The sequence below is a fragment of the Pholcus phalangioides genome, unplaced genomic scaffold, assembly GCF_987345545.1.
Source record: "Pholcus phalangioides strain wild (caught in Gottingen) unplaced genomic scaffold, Ppha-v1.0 ptg000007l_1, whole genome shotgun sequence".
Classification (NCBI taxonomy): domain Eukaryota; kingdom Metazoa; phylum Arthropoda; class Arachnida; order Araneae; family Pholcidae; genus Pholcus; species Pholcus phalangioides.
Window position 1 is genome coordinate 14,045,304 of NW_028301600.1, and position 24,055 is coordinate 14,069,358.

At 37.7% G+C, this 24,055-nt stretch overlaps 1 protein-coding gene across 1 annotated transcript; it reads left to right on the forward strand.

The window, feature by feature from the left end:
- The first annotated feature begins 1,394 nt into the window (after positions 1-1,394).
- Positions 1,395-24,055, forward strand: LOC149084945 (uncharacterized). The gene is made up of 7 exons (XM_089232689.1): positions 1,395-1,720; positions 2,110-2,274; positions 7,305-7,477; positions 7,811-7,972; positions 8,102-8,269; positions 20,644-20,880; positions 22,444-24,055. Exons 1-7 carry the CDS (start codon positions 1,545-1,547, stop codon positions 22,662-22,664), a joined length of 1,302 nt encoding a protein of 433 aa, XP_089088815.1. The 5' UTR covers positions 1,395-1,544; the 3' UTR covers positions 22,665-24,055.

The following is a 24,055-nucleotide window of genomic DNA, read 5'->3' on the forward strand; positions in this document are numbered from 1 at the left end:
TACAATGATTACATGAGTGGCGTGTCGATTACTCAGATCAGCGTTTCTTAACCTGTGGTCGGTCCGCGACGATGGCATAAGTATTCCGCAGGCATACTTTATAATTCGATAATGTGCATAAAAATAATGTTTACAAATATATAAATATAAATACAAAGGCCACAACAGACAAAATGCCCAATGAGGTGGCTGAAAAAGCTGCCCATAAAAAATATGGATGTTGAGTATATAAACTATATCAAAAATACAGCAACCCATTAAGAACAATAAAAAACCAAAATTGGATAAAACATAAATACCCATAAAAATGTCCATAAAAGTATGGTTGTCTCATCTAAGTATGTATAGCCTCTCGATTTGTCCCAGTATGTTTATCGTATTTCCTTTTAAACGTGTCAGTCGTGTTAGAATTTACTACCCCCCGGAGGTAATTGTTCCCTTTCTCCCCGAACCCCTATCGATTGGTAAGGGACAATTCTAGGTTGCGGTGTCGCAGGGCATTTTTCTCTAATAGAGTTGTGAATGTGAATGGAATAGCTTACCTCCCAAGGAATATGCATGATGATAAGTGATAGTAATTCATCTTTTGTTTAATTCGACATTCATTCTTGGGTGCCAATGTAAACCTGGCATGCATCAGGGTGTTTTTCATTCATACTGAGTGATCGGGAATCCCCGTTTTAGGGGGCCCGCACAGGTGTTTTTGCACCGGGCTGCAAAATGAGTTAGAGTGGTGTCCAAGATATTAAGGCGCTGTATTGTAAGCACACTGTGTTATAGGATTTATGGTTATTCGGTTCCATTCAAAACCGTCCAATGTGGGGAGTTGTCCAGGGTAAAGATGTGTCTAAACTGACAAGTTTTACTGTATCAAACGCAGAAATGAGCTGTCCAAATCACAAATAGATGGGAACATCTGTGAACTCGACTGGATTGTGTCAATAATAGCTTTAGCAGACTAAATAAAGCTGGTGTCGGTTGTGTACATAGTGTGAAATAAAGAGATCTTTTTTCAGTATCTCATCTTTACTATAAATTCTCATTTATCCAATTTTGAAGCTGTTCATTCCTGCCTTCAGTCAGTTTTTTTCTAGCCTCCTTTGGGTTTTAAAAAACGTCTGTATAAATTTTTGGCCATATATGGAACGAATTAAATGCATAGTCAATTAATTTACATAGAAACCTACGGGAAATCGCGTTTCGGCTAACGAGGATTTCGGCATACGAACGGTATTCCCGAACGAATCATCTTCGTTAGCCGAGGTATCACTGTATTTATGAAACACAACTGGGACCAAGGTTTTTGTTTGAACTAACGGGATCCCCTTGAGGAGTGCGGCTGATATTTGGCGCTTTTCATTTCGTGTTTTTCCAGCCAAAGTCCTGGGGAATTCGCCCAGATGCGCTAAAGCGGAAGCGTGTGGGCTGTTGTTGACATTTCTCGAACATTGAATGGGAAATAAATAAGATATATACATTTCTAGCATTTCGTCGAGTTTCAAAGATAATTTTTTCACTTATCAGTAACGAAAAATTTCAGCAGAATGGAACAAAATTTAATTATGCCTCCTATGGCTAGTGATGCTCCACCGTCATACGAAGAAATTATGAATCAGCAATCGAGAGGCGCCAATGGCGGCGAACTGACCTTCGTCGATTTCTTACCACGCTGTTTGAACCAGGGAGGTTTGTTTACAAAACCCAATTACGAAACTTTTCGGTAAGTCCTAAAAATATTCAATAACTTAACGGGTAACATTACCTGTTCATCTGATTTTAATTCAAGCTTGTCTTCTCTTATACTGATTTCTTATGAATCTCATCTGTCATATAGTTAATTATTTTAATTTGATTTCTCATCGAGTTAAATAAATTTTATTCGTGGCATTTATCAATACTCATCATGGGCGGAGATACGGGGGGGGGGCATGTTGGGGTCGCCGGTGTCAATGACGGAGCCTCTTTATGCATATATATGAATTGGCATCATCATCATGCCGCCCAGCTTTCATTAACGTGCCTCCCAGCCTTCCTTGTCTATCTCCGCCTATGACACTCATGTGGATTAATTTTTTTTAATATCAAATGTATCGATTGTGTGTCTCATAGATCAGTGATAGACCGAGCCAATGAATGGCTTCGATTGCATCCAGCATCAGAGGTTAAAACATGCGAAAGTGTTGAATTTAAAGCCGAACATATTAACATTGATTTTGAAAAAGTGACTTACTTGGAATATGGCCAGAGTTCGATGCATTTCATCCGTGGACTGAGGTGCGTTTATTCATTGACTACATTCATTTATTATTATTATTAGTCAATTTGCTTATATATTCGTTGTCAATGAACAGGATATGGTCAAGTAAAATCAGGGTAAATATCCATCAGTTAATGACGGTTTTATTCACCCGGCAAACAACGGGTTGGAAACCGCACCACTGAACACAAAAAATTAAGATACAAAGTCGAGTCACGTTATTGTGACTAGGTCCGGTCTCACGCGTGAGACGACGTGGTAGCTGCCTCAGTGAGGTGTTATGATTGTCACATTAGTTGTCATTTTCAATCTATTTAATGCAGGGATCGACAAGTCCCAGGGTCACCACGGCGACTAGAAAGTCTGTATTGGTGCCTAAAATTTTCTATGTTCGATTGATATATAAAAATTGGGGTTCTCTAAATTTTTTCCGATTTCATGACAGTGCGTCTTTTAACATATGAAGGAGTTACGTAGTTCCTGAAAGGTCGGAAAAACATCATGTCGGACCGTTTTTCTTTGAGCGAAAACCATTCTTGGCTCTAAAGAAGTTTGGCTGATGCCTAAATATTCTTTCAATTTGTCAAGCCCTGCCGCAATGGGTGTAACACTATAATTTTCAAGGTTAAGGAAGTAAAATATTATATTTTAAGTTAGCAGGACCGAAGTTATGTATCTCTTTATTCAAATTCAACTGAATAGAAAGTAAATTTGTTCATGACTCATTAAACGTCTTTAGTTTATTAAAGTTATAACTTGATACACACTTCTATACTTTTATATACGATACACTTCTCCTTCATAACTCTGTATTCATTCTGTATACAGATAGTTACGGAGAGTTCTATAAAAGTTGTTCTATAAAACTTTCATAGTGTAATCTCGGGCAAAAAAATAAAGAAGTAGTTGGCGCATTCTCAGTATAGCACCGTTCTTCGAGCAGAAGTAGTATCAAACATTACCTATATAACGGAGAAAGGAAATGAAGGAAAGAATAAAGAAAATACACATACAAACTATACAGGATACATAGCAAACGGGGTATGGCATTTTACTGACGAACCGTTGATCCCAGAGACATACTTCTAATTAGAAGAAGTTTCCAAGTAACATGTAGTACTCAGATTTGTTGTCATCCATGTTTCAAGGGACTGTATAGTTATTAAATAAAAAAATTAACTTTTTATACAGTCCCATATGCCCAAAATTATACAGTCCCATATGCCCAAAATTATACAGTCCCATATGCCCAAAATTATACAGTCCCCATATGCCCAAAACCAATTAGAAAGTTGTTGTCCTGTCTCTCCTGATGCCAAAAAAAACCCCCCATGTTTCTAAGTGCAATATTCACTGAGATATTCGAATTCGAAAAACGAAGGAAAGTTTGGAAAAAACAGCTCTAAATGCGGAAAAACCGTTTAACCCGCATTTAATGCTCTTTTTTCCCAAATTTCCACGGTTTTTCGAATTCGAATATCTCAGTGAATATTGCAATTAGAAACATGCATGTTTTTCTTGGCATCAGGAGAAACAGAGCAACACGTTTCTATTCGGGTTTAGGGGCATACAGAGACTGTATAAAAAGTTAATTTTTTTTTATTTTAATAACTATACAACCCTTTGAAACATGAATGACATATCTGAGTACTACAGGTTATTTAGAAACATTTTTTTTTTTCCAAAAAGAAATTTATTCGCTTTCACTTATACAATGTGAGAAAAAAAGGGGGGAAATATATGCACAACATATTACAGGCTGAAGTAATTTTTGATACTCTGAGTTACATATACAAATACAAATACAAATACAACGCCACAACAGGCAAATTGCCCAACGAGGTGGCTGACTTAAGAACATCATGGATCCCCGAGCCATTTTTTGGAGGCCCTACCTTTTACTACTACACCACACCCCCCCCCCCGGAACCCCCCAACGAATCGGAATATGAGTTAACAAGGGGTAACTTGGTTACCCGTGCTGACAACATACACAATGAAGCTAAAGCAAAGTCACTAAAATGTCCTCAGAATCCAGAGATATATCGGCAAACTTCTATATATTGAGTTATTTATTCAATATTGCTTTGCCGAGTCCTATACAAGGGAATACATCTAATTGGTAGTATACCTTTTAGGGTTAACGGTTCGTCAGTAAAATGCCATACCGCCTGTTTGCTATGCACCCTGTATAGTTTGTGTGTGTTTCTTCATTTCCTTTCTCCGTTATATAGGCAATGTTTGATACTACTTCTGCTCGAAGAACGGTACTATACTGAGAATGTGCCAACTACTTTTTTTAAACAATTTACTGTGTTACATACCTAGGAAGTGTCGTAGATTTTTGTTTTCAATTAAAGAGATTCAGGCCGAGATTACACTATGGAAGTTTTATAAAACTTGAAAATGCAACCACTAAGTGTATCAGTTACATTGGATGTAACAATAGGCTTATTGTAACCAATAGGTTTATTGGTTGCAGTTTTCAAGTTTTATCAAAGAGTTTTTACAAAACTTGTATAGCGTAATGCTGGCCTTAGACGTCAATGCAGATGTATTATTAAGAAACTGAAGTGTGGTTCACTCACTTCACAGATACGGGATACTTGCCAACATAGCACTTTTCCCCGTTAATGTGAGTTGAAAATACATCGAGATAATTTATTTTACAAACTGTTTATCGAAAAACTGTGAAAAAAAGTGGCTTTAAGAAATCCACGGCGTATTTAAATATCGATTGAGTGACCCGCGGCACACTTACAGATCACTTAAATGACCCGTGGCGCAATTTGGCATCACTTAAGTGAGCCGCGGTATTTACAGATCACTTCAGCAACGCAACACAGTTTCAGAGCCTTTAAGAGGTCCTCGGTGCAGTTCCACATCTCTTATGTTACCCGCGACTCAGTTTCAGATTACTTAAGTTGCCCGTGACACGTTTCCAAATCAATGAAGTGGTTCACACTATCTCCTAAAGGTTGAGACCCCTTGATCTAATATGATATTAAAGGTTAACCTTAATATCATATTAGGTTTTACAACCTTAAGCATAACTTATCACGTGAAGAAAGGGCAACTTCCTCTGAATCTGATTTTGAATTCTCATTATAACGTTCGTTTCTCTTTTTTGACCTACCTGTAATTACGTTCTTTATAGTCTGGGTTGCCATAAAATTTCCTGGCCTCCAGTTCCAACTCTTTATATCTACTCCGAATATCGCAAAAGCGACAGAGCTTGGGTGTGCTCGGTTCTATACTATACTATCTACTCCGAAGTGACTCCAAAAACTTTTCTAAGGAATCAATCAAATCCACTACTTTCTTATATACAGGGTGGATGTTATAGACCACCCAATAATCACACACGTGAGTGTGTTCCCTTGTGGTAAACTAATATATAAAAGTGTTTTCAGTTTTTTGATTTCGACCAATAATTATGGAGTTATAACGCATTAAAAATTGATGACGTCACTTTCGAATCCTGCCAATCCACCGAACGTGCACCAAACTTATAACTGCGTTTTTAAGCTGATAGCAATGCTATAACCCTGAGAGTAATCAAGAAAGCTAAAGTTGCGCAAACCAGTTTTTTCCCTTTTTCCCCTTCCCCTCCAAAAAATTGACTTAACAGTGAAGGAAAAAAAAATTACCCCATTTTGAGAAAAAGCGTCGATTTTGGCAAACAATTTTTCCAATACATCTCGTTTAGCTAACACTTTACATATCTGGTGATAAATTTGCCATTATAGTGGGGCGAAGGTAACACGAAATAACAAGGTTAGCATCTCTCTACACTAGGGATGTATAGCCCGCCTGATTAGTGAAAAATGAAATCAGCATTACACTATCTGAAACATGTTTTTAATTCTTATTCATTTTGGACATTCTTTCTAATCGTGAGAACAGTTGGTATATCTACAGAAAAATCAAATCTTGACCAGAATTCCTGCTGGCCAGGTTCCACTTTAAAGGAATAAGGGAATAATTAATTAAAATTTTCTGAATTTCATCAGACACTTTTTTATCAATAGTGGTCGAGAGGTAAAACCTTGTATTAAATTTGTTGAGGAATTTGCTATTTCCAAGACCAAAGTTAGTTTTTTCTCAACATCAGACTGATAATCCTGGGTATTATTGTACAAAACTCTCAGAGTGAGGCGAGCTCTAAATTTATCAAACTATTTAAATAATTACTTGATAATTAATGATTGTTTATTATATAATAATTGAAAATTGTACACACACCACACACAATTTATTTATCTTTCATTTTTTGTAAAAATAAATTCGAATTTTATCATAACAACTCATTCTATAGTCACAGGAGGAGTGTGGGGGTGGGGGCTGCGCAGCCCTTGTAATTCACCCCTCCCATTGAATGTGGCCCGTGTAACTTTCCGGAAATATTGATGTGGATGCCAGGAAATGCCTCAGATGTATAATGTTGAAGACCACTACTCTACACAAGGAGGAAAAAGCGCCAATCGTGAAAGAAAATAACTGAACTTTTCTTCTAACGGGATTGAATATTTCAGTTCATTTTAAATCAGTGGCAACCTGCTGCATGGGGACAGTATTTTTTTCCTTGGGTGTTTGGCGCGTAACTGACCGTTAGAAAACCGACACGTAACAAAATTTCAAAACATTATAACTCCCTTAATATTCGCCCGATCCTAAAATGGAAAAAACACATTTCCATATTAGTTCTTTTTTCGAAAGGCATCACGTGTGTAATTATTGGGCGGTTGATAGTATCCACCCTATGTATGAATTGGCATCATCATCATGGCCCCCAGCCTTTACATAATCAGCATCGTGCCCTCTCCCCCCAGCCTTTCAAGTCAATTCCGCCTATGTTGGTGCATAGAATCACGCAAATTTTGGAAAGTGTACTATAAAAACGTCGTCTACCATATGAAGATAGGGGTTCAGACATTGCATTGTTGCATATATGATTCCGATTCGTTTTTGTGAAACCTATCTATCCCAGAAATTTGTACACGCTAAGCTGAAACATCCTATATAATCTATACAAATTTTATCTTAGGTTGTGGATAGTTCCCCGACTTAGGCAGAATGATATGCCGCAACAGATTGGATATACAAACTTGATTCCTCAGCAAACTAGTGCACCAACGTTGTTCAGTACGCCTACTTTCGAAACAGTGACGCAGCTTTTTGACAGGTTCAATCATTTGAGTCGGACTAATCCTCTTCCAGGTAATAATCTCCGTATTCTGTTTTTGGCTCCGAAAATTTTTGCTGTTTAGAATACAGTTCAATCGGTAGATTTCACGAATTGTAATAATTTATTTTTGATCTCAATGAAACTTCAGCCTTTTTCTTGCATCTAATCAAAGCATATTACGATCAGGAAACTTGTAACCAGGTAGCCTTGGCAGTATAAATGTCTCTCGAATTTTTTTTATTGAACCGTATTCTAGACTTGAATGCGCTAGACGCGTCATTGACAGACAAAAAGTTATAATATCCTCGTCAATGATTTTAATGTTATTTCACTATGAGTAATTAATTGACTTTTATTTGACTCAGGGCGTGTGATAACAATTGAATCTCAACAGATGAAATTGAAGAACTCATCAGATGTAGATCCAGATTGTTCATATTGGGCAGAAAATAGCTCCTTCAGGAAACAGTTTCTTTTTGTAATAAGGATATTTTACGACAGTACCAAAATTGCTACGGAAGAAATTGGTAATATATTCTGGTACTGAACAGTTTGTTTCAATGTCAAATTCTAAGATATTTACCCGATATTTCGATCGAGAGAATTTTGTTTTTCTTATTTAAAAATTTGGTTCAATTTTGTTGGTTATTGTCCAGGAGTAAAGGACTTCACACCTGAAGTTATTGTTGAAGCTGGATGCCTTACGCCACCGAAGCTCCAACCTTTCAGTGTTCTAGTTTCCCAGGCTTCAGACTGGTGCCGATCACAGCGACAGAACCTACGAGTATGCAACGTCCAATCCATAGAAGTGAAATGTAACTCTGGTGAGAGTAGATATTTTTACTCCTCTTTTATTGTGTGTATGTATAATGATTATTCGAAATGCTATTTGGTCAGTATTTTGTATTAGGATTGGCATCTGATTTTCCATCTTTAGCCCAGTTAGCTTCAGAGAAAAATTATCTTTTATTACGTCAGGGAGTCGTGGTGATTGAAGCAGATGTTGTAAAGACCAAAGTCCATTAGTTTAACGTTTCCAAGGATAAAACGTGAGCTATAGACATGTCAGTCGGCTAATAAGTAACTGCTGAGAGATTTCACACCATTTTATCAAATGCCAGTTTTTTTTATTCAAATTTTCACCCTTCTTAATGCTTGGGATTGCCAGACATACAGTATCGTATTTCAAAGGAATGTCCTAGTGGACGCTTGTTTCTCTCGTACTGCATGTGTGTATTTTTTTTTAGAGAAAGGATCAATGAAACTAAATTTTGAATAATTAGCCACAGCTTACACAGATTCAAAACCTTCCATATTAGAACTATTAGAATAATTAATGGCATCACTTTTTGAATACCCTTTGAATGGCGGTGAGATAGATGGTGTCTCATCTGTTCACATGGTTTTCTCTATGGGTTTTGGAAAAACGTCCTTCTTTTTAAGTGGATCGAATAAAAATTCTTATAAAACGTAAAAATGACTGCACAACGAGAGGATTATGTTTTTGATCAACAGAATAGCGAAGATGTTTAAATTCAAACAATCATTCATAGCAGGGTCTTACTCGAGTATTAGCCAATTACCACAAAGTTCTGCTCCAGATGGTTATGCTATTATTAATGACTGCAGAGGCATAAAGATAAATGTCTCTCGTGTAAAAAAATCTCAGTTCTGTAATGAATTAGGGTTATCAGATTCCAAAACTCGGAAAGGAGGACGCCTGCTCGCGTAACCTTGGTAACATCACTTTTCCCAATTTTTACAACAGATGGTGCCACTGTATCAACAAAAAAGATCAGCCAACACATCAATTTTTCAAAACGTTTCAAACTAAAACAGAACCGCTGAATAAAGCAAAAAAAAGCAATGATCCGTACCCCTTCGCTATTTAATGAATTGTTCCCACGGTCTAGTCAGTTATATTGATTTGCGGCCTTTGCCTGGAGCAGGGCGAGGTTTTCTTGGGCCAAGAACTTGGTCTTCTGTTACATTTATTGGCATTCCTGAAAGCTGTCATAGTTAGCTGGCTAGTTAAGTTCTACTCTCAGGGAAGTTTTTTTTTCTTTCGGGAGCGTTGCTTTTTTGCCGGAAATGATTTGCCATAGCAATCGGCATAGAGTGATGCTTGCATCCTATTTTCTTTATTTCTGACTGAAAGAAGTAACCCCCCCCCCCCAAGTACATGACAACTGCTGTTGGAGTAAACTAGGCTATGGTTAGAATAGCATTTGCCCTGCTTGGAGGCCAGTTGGGGTTCTTGTATTCTGGGAATTTTCGACGATGATTGGTCAAAGCGTGTGAACGTGCGGAAAAAAAACACAAAACACTCATGTCAGTGAAAAGATACAGTGAAACGTGTACAAAACGGAACGTCAAGAGACTGAAATAATATTTCGTTTTAGACAGATTTCTGTTTTATAAAGGTGCAAATAAATCAGAATCGGAATGTTTATTTAATTTGGCGGAGCCAATTTTAAAGGCGGATGTATACAATTTCATTTTTGCACACAAAATAAAATGAAATGAATTTGAAAAAAAAAAATTAGTGGGACAGCATTGCGGGGGAAAAAACAACATAAAGGTGAACAGACTATATATTCCGTTAAGGCAGGACTATTTGATTCCGTTTAAGGCAGGTTTCCGTCTCATATAGTGTCCGTCTTAAACAGGTTTCACTGTATATGTTTTAGAGTAAAAAAAAAATTCCGGAACCCTCCGGAAAATCCTTTTTCTCTTGAAAAAAGGACAAAAGGGCGAATCGCCCAAAACGTAAGGAGGACGTCTGGTAACCCTATAATGAATGCTCGGTTATATTGTAGTGGTGCCATCTGTTGCAGGCTGAGGAAAATAATTTTCGAGAGAGATGACACGACCTCATGTAAAGAGTGTCTAAGCACGCAGTTGTTAAAAATGCAGTAAATCAGCCAAAATCGAAGCAAAATTCAAAATTTTTATTTAATTTCATTCAACATATATTTCGATTTAATGATGAAAAATGATATCGAACATATGTTCACCTCCACTTCATCTGCAGGCAGTCATCCGATCGTTGAAACTGATGATAACTCTGCGTTCGAACATTACGGTTTCGACCGGGCGATTTTCTGGTTGCAACTGAACCAGATTCTTCGAATTTCATCACCAATTTCGAAACTGTTGTTATGGTAGGGCCATTGTCACGTCCAAAGATAGTGCGAAGTTTACAGACAGTCTCTGATGTAGCAATCCCCGTTTTTGCAATGAGTTTTCATAATAAGAATGCTCGATACTGAACCCTCCATTTCTAGAAAATGGTAAACGTCAAATGGTTTTCTATTCGGAGTGATAATAGATAACGAAAATGATAAGAACAGTGCTGCCAATCTTCAAACAAAAAAATCACGTGCAATTAAAAAACTGTGTACTTAATGAAACACCATATACAAGTAGGTATGGGAAGTGGTACTAGACCTAAAGGCCCGTTTACACGCGGTAAGTGATTAAGTAGGTAACTAAATTTTAAGTTGCCAAGTACGATACAATGTATGCAGACGATAAGGGCCGTTTACACGGCTTTAGTTGTCAAGTGCACAAGTGATTTAGTGGTTAAGTGAAATAAAAACGGTTCTATTTTTTCCGGTTAAGTAGACCTATGCGCATGCGCCAGTGGGCGTGACCTGCCACTCTGGAGGGGGTCTTTTTGCTCTCTCACGGAGGGGTTTATTTTGAACTCAAGCGTGAACCTGTTTATGCACCGTCTTCTCCTACCGTTTCGCTAGAATTCCACGGAAATACAGGATGGTGAAGTGGCCAGAGGACATAACCTTAAAGTTTGTTGAAGAATATCTTCGCCATGGAAGTTTGTTAAACTATAGAAATGAAAACCCTTAACAAACAAGCTAAAAATTAATCGATGTTGGAAATAGTAGAAACTGTGGAATATTCGGTCGACGTGCTGCCAGGAGTTAAAAAAAAATGAAGATTTAAAAATATATCGGGTGCTGGTGTGGAAGATTTATTATATATTAAAAAATTAAAAACTTGACGGGGGGAATATTTCTCTCATCCAGAGCGAATTTGCTGTCATCTATTGTAAAAATACATAATCAAATATTTAACAAAGGTAGCATCTGCATTAAATTAAAAAAATAATAAAATTTCAAATAATTTTTATTTAAAGAATTTTTATTATTTAATTTTTAACCCTTAGAATTTCCTACAAACGCCAAGAATCTCTCTCCCATAATCTTTTCGGCTTACATAATTTATCTCCTCTATAACTTCGATTAAAATATCATATAATCGATATTTACGTCAGTCTATAATATATGTTGTGTATAATCTTTTTTCCCCTCTTGTGTAAGTGAAAGTGAATAAATGTATTCTTCAAAAAAAAAACAAAAAAAACATAATGCGGCTCTGATCACAGTATTCGTAGTTCTACCGTATGATCTTCATCCATTGTTGCGGAAGCTATGAGCTTTGAAAAAAAAAACCTCTTTGAGAGAATGCCAGATATATAAAAAATCATTACTATTATTCTCGCGCGAGTTGCGTCTCCCTCCCTCCGTTGATTCGAGTCGAATGTAACGCGCATGCGCCAACTGCTCTCGCCTCCGTAAAAATTATCCAATCAACATCTACTTACTACTTATCGTGTGGATACCTTTCTGAACAAGCGTAACTTAAAATTTAGTTACCAACTGAATCACTTACCGCGTGTACACAGGCCGTAAATTGAAGTAGTAACTTATCCATATATAGCAAAATCGATTCACAGTTAATATTCGAATTCCAGAGAATGACTAAATAGAATATTTATTAGTTTTAAATGCAACATATTACGTGACACACACACACAAAAACGAATATTACACAAAAAAAAAAAAACCAGCTTATACGAACACATGGAAGAATTACATGTTGACTTCAAGGACAAACAAAGGAATACCTTCCCGGGGAGTAGCGGAAGAGGGAAGAAAGGTCACGCGCGCGAGAACGATGTGCTGACAGGCATGCGATAATAACAGCGTAAAGATACACATAATTACCGACAGCCCACCACCATGCTGCCAAAGCCTCCTAGGGCTGCCATGCTGCCAAAGCCTCCTAGGGCTGCCATGCTGCCAAAGCCTCCTACCAGGGGCTCTCAAACTTTTTCCACTCGTGGCGCCCCTTACTTTTATCAACGCTTTTCCGCGGCTCTCTAGAGCAGTTTAACAAAGAATCTCTTCGAAAAAACCTTTGTCGGGCTACCTTTCCGCGACACCACTGACAAAGGTTGCTGCCCCCCCCCCCAGTACGCCACTGTGGTGGTCGAGTGGTCAGTGACGGACTTGCATCGCGAGGACCCGGATTCTAACCCCACCGTCGCCACAGTGGTAGTCGGCTGAAGTTGATTTTCTGTGGTTCCCAACTTCGAGGACAAATGTGAGCCGATCTCCTTGTTAAAAAGGCTCGCCGCTGAGAGCAACAGGCCTACGACAGTATAGTATTCAGTCGTTACACTTCATGCATAGTTAGAAAAATTCATGCTAGATGGCAGCACTACACATAACAAACATTACACAGAAACAAAATTTACGGAAGGTTCACTACACGTACACACACACATTCCAACACATTCCAACATGGACCAATTCGTTAGAAGTTCCGCAGAGGAATATGGACGAGGTGCATGTCTGTTTTAGTAGACCCCCAGGGCGCCGCGGCTCACAGTTTGAGAAACTCTGTCCTAGACTACTTACAATCTAGAGCAGCCACCTTCAGCCTGTTGCTCCCGAGTACCATTTGCTCCCCTGAAGCACCGAGAATGCTCAATGCTCGTGACCGATTTCGTGCTCGTGAGCACACATTTCTTGATCGACGCTTTAATTAAGCGCCCTGTAAAAATTGCATTCAAGAAACTACGATTATGCAGATTTCAGGATTTCAAGATTTAGGACCACTTCTTTCTGACTTGTACTCAGGTTCTTGCATCTTAGGTAGGGATGTCACAGTGTCTTGGTGGTGACAGGCTGACTGTGAAGCTCTTTGCTTTGTTTCCATTATCTCTTGTTTCACACGCGGTTTAATGAATTGCCTGCTTCTTCTCAACGTAGAGCTTTCATTTGTACGCAGGGCCGCAACTAGGGTGGTGCAGGCGGGTCTGGTGCCCCGGGCGCTGTACTAGAGGAGGCGCAAATTTCCCTCTTTTATCTCTCCTTCAACATTATGAGGGGGCGCCAAAATGCATGCTTGCCCCGGCTGACCAAGCATCTAGTTGCGGCCCTGTTTTACGGATCTCATACGTGCGCGGATCTCATATTTTTCATCCACCGTTGGTGAAAAGGCCAAAAGGTTTTTATAAGTCTGGCTTTCTTTGAAGCTGTGAAAATTTCTAAGCATAAGTTATAGGCCTAATCACTTTTTTTTCGTGGGCAGTGATTTTCTCCCACTTAGAAATCACAGATATTCAAGTCCGGCGAACGAAAAGGCTAGGTATCCGGAAAAAGCTTTGAATATTACACGATCCTCGCCAAAGGCAGCACGAAGTAGTTGCTTGATCTTTCATCTAATCTCTAAGAGTAAAGCCTAAAAGAGTAAAACACATGCTACTAAGCAGCACAAACGTGAGCTGCTTAGTAGCATGAGTATTCCAGGCCTAAGTGCTTCTTCTTGCACGAAAACAGTGGTCTACAAACATTGCTGTTCCTATGAAGTGGGAGTGACTTGCTGTTGAAGGAGTTGACTTTGGCGCGTACTCACAGGGCCATCTTAACAGTATCGTGGACCCTCAGGCCGAGCAATGCACGGGGGGGGGGGGGCTTCCTGACATTTGATGCTACGTGAAGTTATTAAAAGTCCCTTATGCGCAAAGAGGAGCTAGATCTTTTTCGGGTGAGCCCATGCGTAAAGAAAGCTCTGCGCTCTCTTGACAGGCCACTTTTTAGGGGTGATATTTTCAAAGGAAAAAAAGATGCACGCTACCGACAGCACCAGCTATAGCAGATGTGTTGCTACCGAAGGGGTTGTGACGACATCAAAAATTAGTAATGCGATGAGAATATTATTTTAGTGTGTGCCGCAGAATTCGAGATATTTCTTCGTGCGGCCACGAGATGAGAAAGCTTGAAAACCATAGCTGTAGCTCAGGGGCGTAGCCAGAAATTTCGTTCGGGGGGGGGGGGGGGACCAAAGTGACAGAACAATGGATTTGGTCATCTTTTTCCCTTTTTTCGGTCATTTTCTCACATTTCGGTTCTCATACGTGCGCGGATCTCATATTTTTCATCCACCGTTGGTGAAAAGGCCAAAAGGTTTTTATAAGTCAAAATCATTAAAAACTTTAATGGTTTTGGATCCTCTGCTTGACTTGAGATTCTGGACCCGTGCTGTAGCTAGTGATGTTTGTAGGGGTTCGAGCCCCACCGTCACCACAGTGGTGGTCGGCTGAAGTTGGTTTTCTGTGGTTCCCAACTTCAAGGCGCAAATGCGAGCCGATCTCCCCATTAAAAAGTCTCGCCACAGAGAGCAACAGTCCTACAAACAGTACAAATATTCCGTCACTACACATCACTCACTTCACTTCTGAGATATAGATGGCAGCACTGAAAAATCATACACAACACTAGATACGCACTCAGACTGTTAGGTACACGCACTTACACTTCCGGCACAACTCACTAGGTAGTAAATTGCCTATGGCAATAGACCTGAGTTGTGCTCGGTTTGAAAAAAAAAAAAAGAAAAAAAAAGCTAGTGATGTTTATGGTAGCCCAACTTGGCACGGGTCCAGAATATCAAGTCAAGCAGAGGATCCAAAATCATTAAAGTTTTTTTTTTCCAGAATCTTTACATTGATTTGTTTTTCTTTCTCTGATATTTAATTTAATTTTTTTTGTGCGTGTACGTGTTGTGAACCTAACATGAAGCTTGTTTCTATGTAATGCTAGTTATAGTGCTGCCATCTGCCATCAGTTTTTCTAACTATGAGTGAAATGTAATGATTGAATAATTGCATTGTTGTGTAGGCCTGTTGCTGTCTGTGACAAGACTTTTTAACGGGGAGATCAGCTCGCATTCGCGCCTCGAAGTTGGGAACCACAGAAAATCAACATCAGCCCCGGCCACCACCGTGACGACGGTGGGGTTTGAACCCGAGTTCTTGCTATGCGAGTCCGTCACTAAAACCACTCTCCCACCACAGCAGGGGACGGGGGTCTAATTAGATCGGGACCTACAATTCATTGCCGATTCCGAACGGCAGCCTTTTTTTATAGTCACCGAGTGGTTGGTGCGCTAACTCCTCGGTGTGGGACTCCCTGCGGTAGCAATCTTTTTCTGTGGTCATGTCTCCGTTTCTGATGCATCCGTGTCTGGAAAATCAACAATGAGTATAATGTTGGAATAAATGAAATTATACGTATGGTTGCCCGATGCCATATATAGGCTATACGAGATAATCCCCCATGTTCCAAAGAAAAGTCGCACGTATACAGAATAACCTCACATGGCCGCCACATTCAGTATCAGGATCCCTAGCGTAGAATCTTTGGTAATATATCACAATATATTGAATTTAATATAATCCCAATATGTTGAATTTATAGTGTGAAAAAAATATGAATCGTCCCTGGTCGCTTGGGCTGGAGCCTTGCTTCTCTTTAACAGGCACTCAAGGAATCGAAAATTTTGTCCAGTAACGGAGAGTGTCCGTCAGTTAGTAGTGAAACACATTCAAGCACTCTACCACGGGCTATACTTTTACCAAAATTTTATAGTGTAATCCCAGCCTAAAGGCCGGTATTAAACTATCAAAGTTTGATAAAAATTCTTTTATAAAACTTGAAAAATGTAACTAATAAGCACATCTGTTACATTCGAGCGAACTTAACTGATCCGCCTATTGGTTGCATTTTTCAAGTTTGATAAAATCCCTTTTATAAAACTTGAAAAATCCAACTAATAAAACTCATAGGTTACATTCGAACAAATTGCAACCGATAATTTTATTGGTTGAATTTTTCAAATTTTACAAAAGAATTTTTAGGAAACTTTTATAGTGTAATCCCGGCTTTAGGCCGAAATTACACTATAAAAGTTTGGTAAAAGTACTTTTATAAAAGTTGAAAAATGCAACCAATAGGAGCATTGGTAACATTCTAGCAAATGCAATCGATCACCTTATTGGTTGTATTTTTCGAGTTTTATAAATGAACTTTTATGAAACTTTTATAGTGTAATCCCAGTCTTAGACAAAGTCGAAAATGACTCGAAGACTCAAGCTTAACACGTGAAGAATTTTTTTTGAGGCAATGGATGTTGACTTGTTTTTTTTCTATCATTATGTAATCAAGTCGTGGTTGATGCTGCAATGTCTTCATGTATATTCTGAGCATATGGCGTGAGGAAACTTCCAGATCTATTGAAGCATTTTCTATGGCCTTTTTTCATTAGATAAGAGTTATCTGGATTAAGATTCCTTTTCCTTTGTTGATAAGTTTCTCCTATCATCATAAAAGATATCGGTTTCAAAGATAACTAAACTACATGTTATCGAAACCAACGCATATTCATTTTTGTTAGGAAAGCAATTTTTTTTTTATTTCTTTAGTTCTTTCAATAATTTATTTCATAACCAGTGCATTTTTCAATAACACGTTAATAAAATATTACGCCATATAGTTCTTAAAACTATGCTCTACAGCTGTGAATAATTCCGAGAAGCGTTTCTGGGAAATTTCATAACAAACAGGATTGGTTCATGCTAATAGACCATTCATAATGATGTAAATAATCGTAAATGAGAGTCATTACACATTTTGTTTGTGAAACACCTGCAGATGCTATGTTGCCATGTCCCCCGTAATAATCGTTTGATGACGTTCTTCGTATCAGGTGTTCGAATTCCAATAAATGTTATTTATCATCACGTTATCATGTTCACATGATTAAGGATCATCACACGATCAAAACTTTTTTCCTTGAATAAAAAAACCGTATAAATGTCAGCTTTCTTTCTAAATTTTTCACTGGAGGAAAAGAAAAAATAAATAAATAATTACTACTCTCTGTGTGTGTATATATATATCCCATTCAGAACTATTTTCGAGAAATAATGCGCAAAATCCCCTTACGTAATAGATATTTAGATTATGTCGTCACTTGGCTGTCGTGTATATGCGCAACGCGATTTGCGTGGCCGCTGTCATTATTGTAACCATGGTTTTCTGAATTTGCGTTGCGCGATCGTTAAATCTGTTTTTCGTTTTATTTCGTCTAGACTCTAGAAATAATGTCTACTTTTTAATTCCTGCTTAATAATTATTATATGTATAAGTACTGTGACCATATTTTACTGTTCTTTTTCCGTATTTTTCTTATTTTTTAGCCATACCATATTTTTGATAAAAATGTCATGTTTTTTTTTTCACACACAATGAAGCTTTTTTGAATCCGTTATCTTCAATGAAATTGTCGACAGATAATTCGCATGACTTTATTGCTAAAAAAAAAAATTCTTTCAAACAAACTTTTTTTTTTGAAATATTGTAATTATATAGTATAATAAGTGATTTTTGTTGTAAATTTGAGTTTAAATAAGAGCCTTTTACTTTTGTTTTATGGAGGTTATTTATTTTCAACTAATCGGCAGTTTTTTTGATGATGGTTAGCTCGTTTTTGAAGTTTTATAAAGGGGAGTACTGTATTTTTTTCTACATTTTTCTCGGGAAAATAAGGTCATCCGAAGCATAGTTGTATGCAATCAATTCTTTTTACATGGCTGTATATAAAAGGGCCACCTCGATATGAGCCTATTTTTTTTGTCCAGAATTTTCCTCCATTCATTAATTTACTGTTACAGAGACAACTCTCCTATGGAACGGCTTCAAAGGAACGGAAAGTGGTCCTCTTAGAGAAATTTCTTTGACTAGTTAGAAAAACATTTGTCAGTCTGATTGCGTTCCGCCAGTCTTTAATAGCATTGAAAAAATATCATGGTACAATAAAATACTATTTTCAATTGTTTTCTACTGGTCTCTTTCGGTTTCTTTCGAACACGATTTTAAAAATCTGTTTTTTTTTTTGTACCAGTCTAATCATAATTGCTTTCATCTCAGTGCAGTCATTTTACTCACCCAGCTACTAAAGCTGGTGTTGACAAGAGACCTTTACTTCACAAAGTCGATTCTAATTTAACTTTAATAGCTGAAGTTTTCCTTTTTTTGCAGTTATTGTCTCTCCCATATTTAAAAAAAAATGTCCTAGTGTTTTGAGTGAAATTTTAATTACCGTAATGGCATCATATTTTGAAGATGTGCAGGCGGATTTTGCCAAATATCTAGACCAGGGGGTCTTCAACCTTTCAAACATTTTGAAACTGGCCAAATTGAAACTTCACAGGAAGTCCGTGGGCCACCAACTCATATTGAGGTATTTAGAATAGTAAGATGTAATTCAGATTTAAAAGAGTTTCTCATGTAATGTATAGTGATATCTTGTTTGTGATGGAAGGATCAACGAGGCCCCGAGTTAAGCAGGGGCAAAAATAAATTAACACTTCAGTTTGACGCTTCAATTTCAGAAATTTCCTTTCTTATTATAAATTTTGATTTGTCATGAAATAATTTCTTTCACCAATTCTGAATCGGGTTTTGATTAAGTAACTTGGCTATACTTCTTTTATTTTTATGAAATTACTTTAAAGATTCTGTAATTATTTATCTCGGTAATTCTGAAATTATTTTCCCCACAATAAATCTTGAAATTATTTCTTTCAATAAATCTTGAAATTATTTTTTCAATAAATCTTGAAATTATTTTTTCAATAATTATGCAATTATTTTTTTATTTCTGTAAACTCTGTAATTAGGTATGCCTTTTTATATGTCCACTTTTCCGTCTTGAATTGTATGAAATCAGTGGTCTCAAAAACTATTTCTGCCTTTAGCCCGAACAGTTGGTCCCCACCTGTTAAGACGGCTCTAATAATAATGTATCAAATGCACAGCGTTGCTGGTGAATCTGAAAGCATATCACAATTCTATGTAACTATCATTAGTAACACAATTTCAGTATAAATCTCAGTGGCCTGAGGACATGATAAAAAAAAAACATTTTTTTTTTTAAATTCAATCGTTTTTCAATGTCAGCCGTTTTCTAAAAATGGTCGACAGGCCACGCGAAAAAGCTCCGAGGGTGTTTTGCAACTCCTCGCGCCCTCCTCTTGGCGCCCTCCTCTCCGCAATTTTGAACGGGAAAAGAGTAAATTCAACGTCCTTCCCAGTCCAGCAGACCAGCACCTGGAGGCACCAGACGCGCCCCCCCCCCCGCCTTTCCCTTAGTTGCGGCCCTAGTTGAATGGATAGTCAAGAACATGAACACCAGAACCCTGCCACCGAACTTACTCCGTTCAGGGGCGGATATAGAGCTCGCTATTGGGCCCCCCCCCCACGTTTACACTGTGAATAGGGTACCATACGTCCCGCATTGTCCCGTATTTTTCAAGACAATCGCGGTTTTTTCTCTGTCCCGACTTTTTTTGAAAAAGAATTCCCCGGGTTTCTTCTATTTTTTGGTCAATTTTTTTTAAATTTGTTATTTAATCAAAAACATTGATACAAATAATTTTCAACGGATTTATTGAATGCAATATTATCATATTCGAATTTCTCTCGGGGGGACCCCCCCCCCCCCTCAATAGATCCGCGCCTGACCCCGTTACTAGAATCTCTTTCATACAGGTTTCGTGGCAGAATATGGAACACTCCTGTGTTTTGACTTAACAGCCAGTCTGAACTCTTCATTCTTCTCAATTTTGAAAAGTTCTGTTAGTTATAAGTCAATGGCCTCTTAATGAAAATATTCAAATTTTATAATTTTTTTTATTTTCAGGAATATAACAAAAAAATTAAAAATAAATTTTATGTATAATAAAAATAAAACCTCTTTTGCGGACACCGGTGCGACAAAAACATTCGTCCGTATAAGAGTGGGTGACCCTTAATCAGGGATTTAAAATTCATATTTTTATTATACGGGGGGGGGAACTGTGTAATTTGACCGTTAAAGAGAGGCAACCGCATCTGAGGGGTGTCCGTTAAGAGGGGTTTTACTGTATAAGAAATGGCATTTCAAAAAAATTTTCTTAAACATGAAAAGCGATTAATTAAATCTTTTCTGATTCTATGACTTTTATCTGTTAGAATTTGAAATTGAGTATTTTTATTTCTTATAGGTTATTTAGATACTGAGAAAACTAGTTACACAGAGCATCATGATAGGAGGACCTATTACATTCGAATCCTCAGAATTGCATTTGCTGTGTATGAACCGATGCCATCAGGTCCATTGATTCGCCAACTGACTTGTAAAACCTTTGTTCCTCTTATAACTCACCCTGGAGTATTTTCTTCAAAATATGAATCTCTCAGCCAGACTAAAGCAAGAGTTGAATCTTGGATTCGAGCAACAGGTAAATAAAAGGGAAAAATTGAAATTTTACTAGCATATATATACACAAAACCAAGGAAGGCGGAGATACGGAGGACATGAAGGGCAACGTCCCCCCCCCCCCATCGTCAATGGTGGAGCCGACTGATCTAATGTATATATGTATATGCATATACATGAAATGAATTACATCATCATGATGCCCCTGCAATCATTATCGTGCCCTCTCCTGCTTTTCAAGTTTATCTCCACCTATGATTAATATATGATCCATGGGCGGAGATACGGGGGCGGGGGGGGGGGCGTGGGGGGCATTGTCCCCCCAGAGTCAAACGTGGAGTCGACTGATCTAATGTATATATGTATAGATGAATTGACATCATCATCATCGTGCCCCCCCCAGCAATAATGACCTTGCCCCCCCCCCCAGACTTCCAAGTCAATCTCCACCTATGATATGATCAATTATTGTTATGTTCCAAGAGAATAAATTATCCATCCAGACCAAACCCAATTGTGAATTTATATTGATGGCAAACACATACACAGTCGACGCCGCTTATTAAAATCGCGGATAATGTTATCATCAGATTATTGTTATTCCTTTTGCAAAGAACGGAACTAGATAATTCCCAATAACATGGGAAAAAATTCGTTATAGTAATTGGGACTTCTCGGAAAATGTTATCAATTTCTTTTCCTTTCCATCGAAAGTTTTTCGCGCATTTTGAAGCTAAGGTTTAACCAAATTTTTTTTCCCTGTAAGTTATCGTTAACAGGCTGCAAGACTTTGTAGGAGGCTAGAAGGTTTTCTCTTCCCCCTCCCTTGTTGACAAACGTTTCCGTACCTAATGTCGTAATCAGACTGTAGTATTCGCTATGGTCTATGTACGTGCAGAGCTGCTTTAGCAATGGTTTTCCTGTAATGAAAGCAAATGTATGACAAAAACCCCTTTTCTTCAGTTCTTGGCCAGTTTCTTTCAGTTGACCAGATTCGAATTTCGTTCTCTAAAAGACTTTCTCAAGGGATCTATGAAACGTATCATACATTAAAAAAGGTATCGTGATTCGTAATATATATATATATATATATATATATATATATATATATATATATATATATATATATATATATATATATATACATACACATACAGTAAACCTCTCTTTTGCAGACACCGGTGGAACAAGAAAGAAATGTTCTGTTTTTAAAAATATCTTGAGAAGTTTTGTGGCAGATATCTAGGTTTGATTTTAAACCAGTGGTCCACAACCTGTTTTTCCTTCCCGCACCCCCAGAGCAATGCGACTTACCTTCCCGCACCCTCTTGGATAATACGTTTTTTATCTGTTAGAAAATTCAGGGGGTTTTTTTCTGTAATTAATTACATTAATTATCCGATAATTAATATCTATGAATTCTTTTAATTATTGTTTAATATCTTTTCGGCTAAGGCTAATATTTAATTTCTTTTCAGCTACTAATTTATATTTTTCAGCTACTTTTTGTAGAATATCTTGGTTCTTGTTCTTAAATAATTTTATTTAGAAATATGTGTTATTTTTTCGCATTCTCAAAAAACAGGTGCAAACATAGTGAATGCAGAAACCTCAGCCATGAGAATCTCAACAGGTGGAGAGAGAACTCATGGTAGCGAAGCAACATATACTTACAATACCTCAGAGATGTCGGAGCATTGGATATTTGTGATGAGAGTCTATTTGGATGGCATCTACTCCGAGCCTACATCAGTCTTACCTACAGCTCCACCAAGGCAGAACGAAGAATGCTGCACCATTTTGTAGCATTATGTCTTCTTCTCACATATTTTGAAATTATATATATAATGATGAAATACAACATATATCCATTGATCATTAATGAAGATTGGAACTTTATTTCTTTCGATGAGATACCTACATTTTTTTGCTTGCTGAGTTTTTGAAAGGCTTTGTAATTCTTAATTCATCTTGTCTGAAATCTCATGATTGTGTTCACGTTTGCATGTCCCGAAACTCTTCATTCTCTTTTGCACGGTCAATGAATATGCATTCAGACCTGCCAACTCTCCGGATTTAAACGGGAGACTCCGGATTTTTCATCCTTCCTCCCGCTGTCTAGATTTGTTAAAATTTCTCCGGATTTTGGCAGAAAATTAGATTTTACTCGAGCTTTCACGTTGTCGTGACGTCAATGACTGCCGTTGTCGTTAGGGAAAACACCCATAGAGGACAGCCGTAAAAAAAGTCTTGGTGACCGCATTTAAGTAACTGGCAAAGACGTGACTTTGTTTACGTAGCGTTTATCTGCAATCATTTATCAGGGTTACCTTGGTTGCCGAAATTCCTGTATAATCGTTTTTGTATTCCATTAACAGCCATGCGGTAAACACAAGTGTTTTCGTCAGCAGCTTTGTATTTTTAAGTTTTTTAAATTGTTTCCTCTGATTAAATATGTCTTCAGAAAGAAAATATAAAACTTTAAGAGCTATATAAAGCTTTTAAGAGTTCATATATCCAAGTTTATCAATCACTGATAGCATCCACGAAAGGAAACTTATGTTTTATGGACAGTATGTAGATGTGATTTTTCTATTCTGCGTGGAAAGACTGACATGGATTTATATTCTGCTCGGGAGCAATGCAGAACCTGCCTTCGGGGGGGGGGGGGCGGATAGAACTTTTTCTTAATTGATTAAAAAAATTTATTTTGTGAATTTTTTTTTTGATCGAGTCTATGAGTGCCGGGGGGGGGGGTACCCCCATTCGGGAGCCCGGGAGAATCTCCGGATTTCTGGATCCCAAAAGTTGGCACGTCTGTGCATTTTTCGCAGAAAGTATTTTAGTATGTTTGTGTGTGTGTGAAATGCAATCCTTATATCACTATCCTCTTCTCGCTTCCTGTGGAGATCAAATTGCAAAAAAAAATTCATTTATTTTATTCAGACCGACTTTTGTTTTTTTAAAAAAAGAGTAAAGTTCCTGTCTTCAGAATATTTGTGTGAGTGTATGTGTGTGACTTGTTCTCCCACTATTATTCTGTCAAAAGTGTTATTTGAAAAATTTTGAGCTGTTGAATGCTTTTTACAGTTTTTTTACATGTTAACGTGAATTTTGTTAAATGTTGTGCACACCGTACAATGAATATTCTTAAATATCTTTATCGCCGTGTATAAAAGAGCTTATGGCTGTTATCA

Coding starts and splice junctions, on each gene's coding strand:
- LOC149084945 (XM_089232689.1), top strand. CDS start 1,545: ATGGAACAAAATTTAATTATGCCTCCTATGGCTAGTGATGCTCCACCG. Junction 7,478..7,810: donor TCGGACTAATCCTCTTCCAG/GTAATAATCTCC, acceptor TATTTGACTCAG/GGCGTGTGATAACAATTGAA. Junction 7,973..8,101: donor AATTGCTACGGAAGAAATTG/GTAATATATTCT, acceptor GTTATTGTCCAG/GAGTAAAGGACTTCACACCT.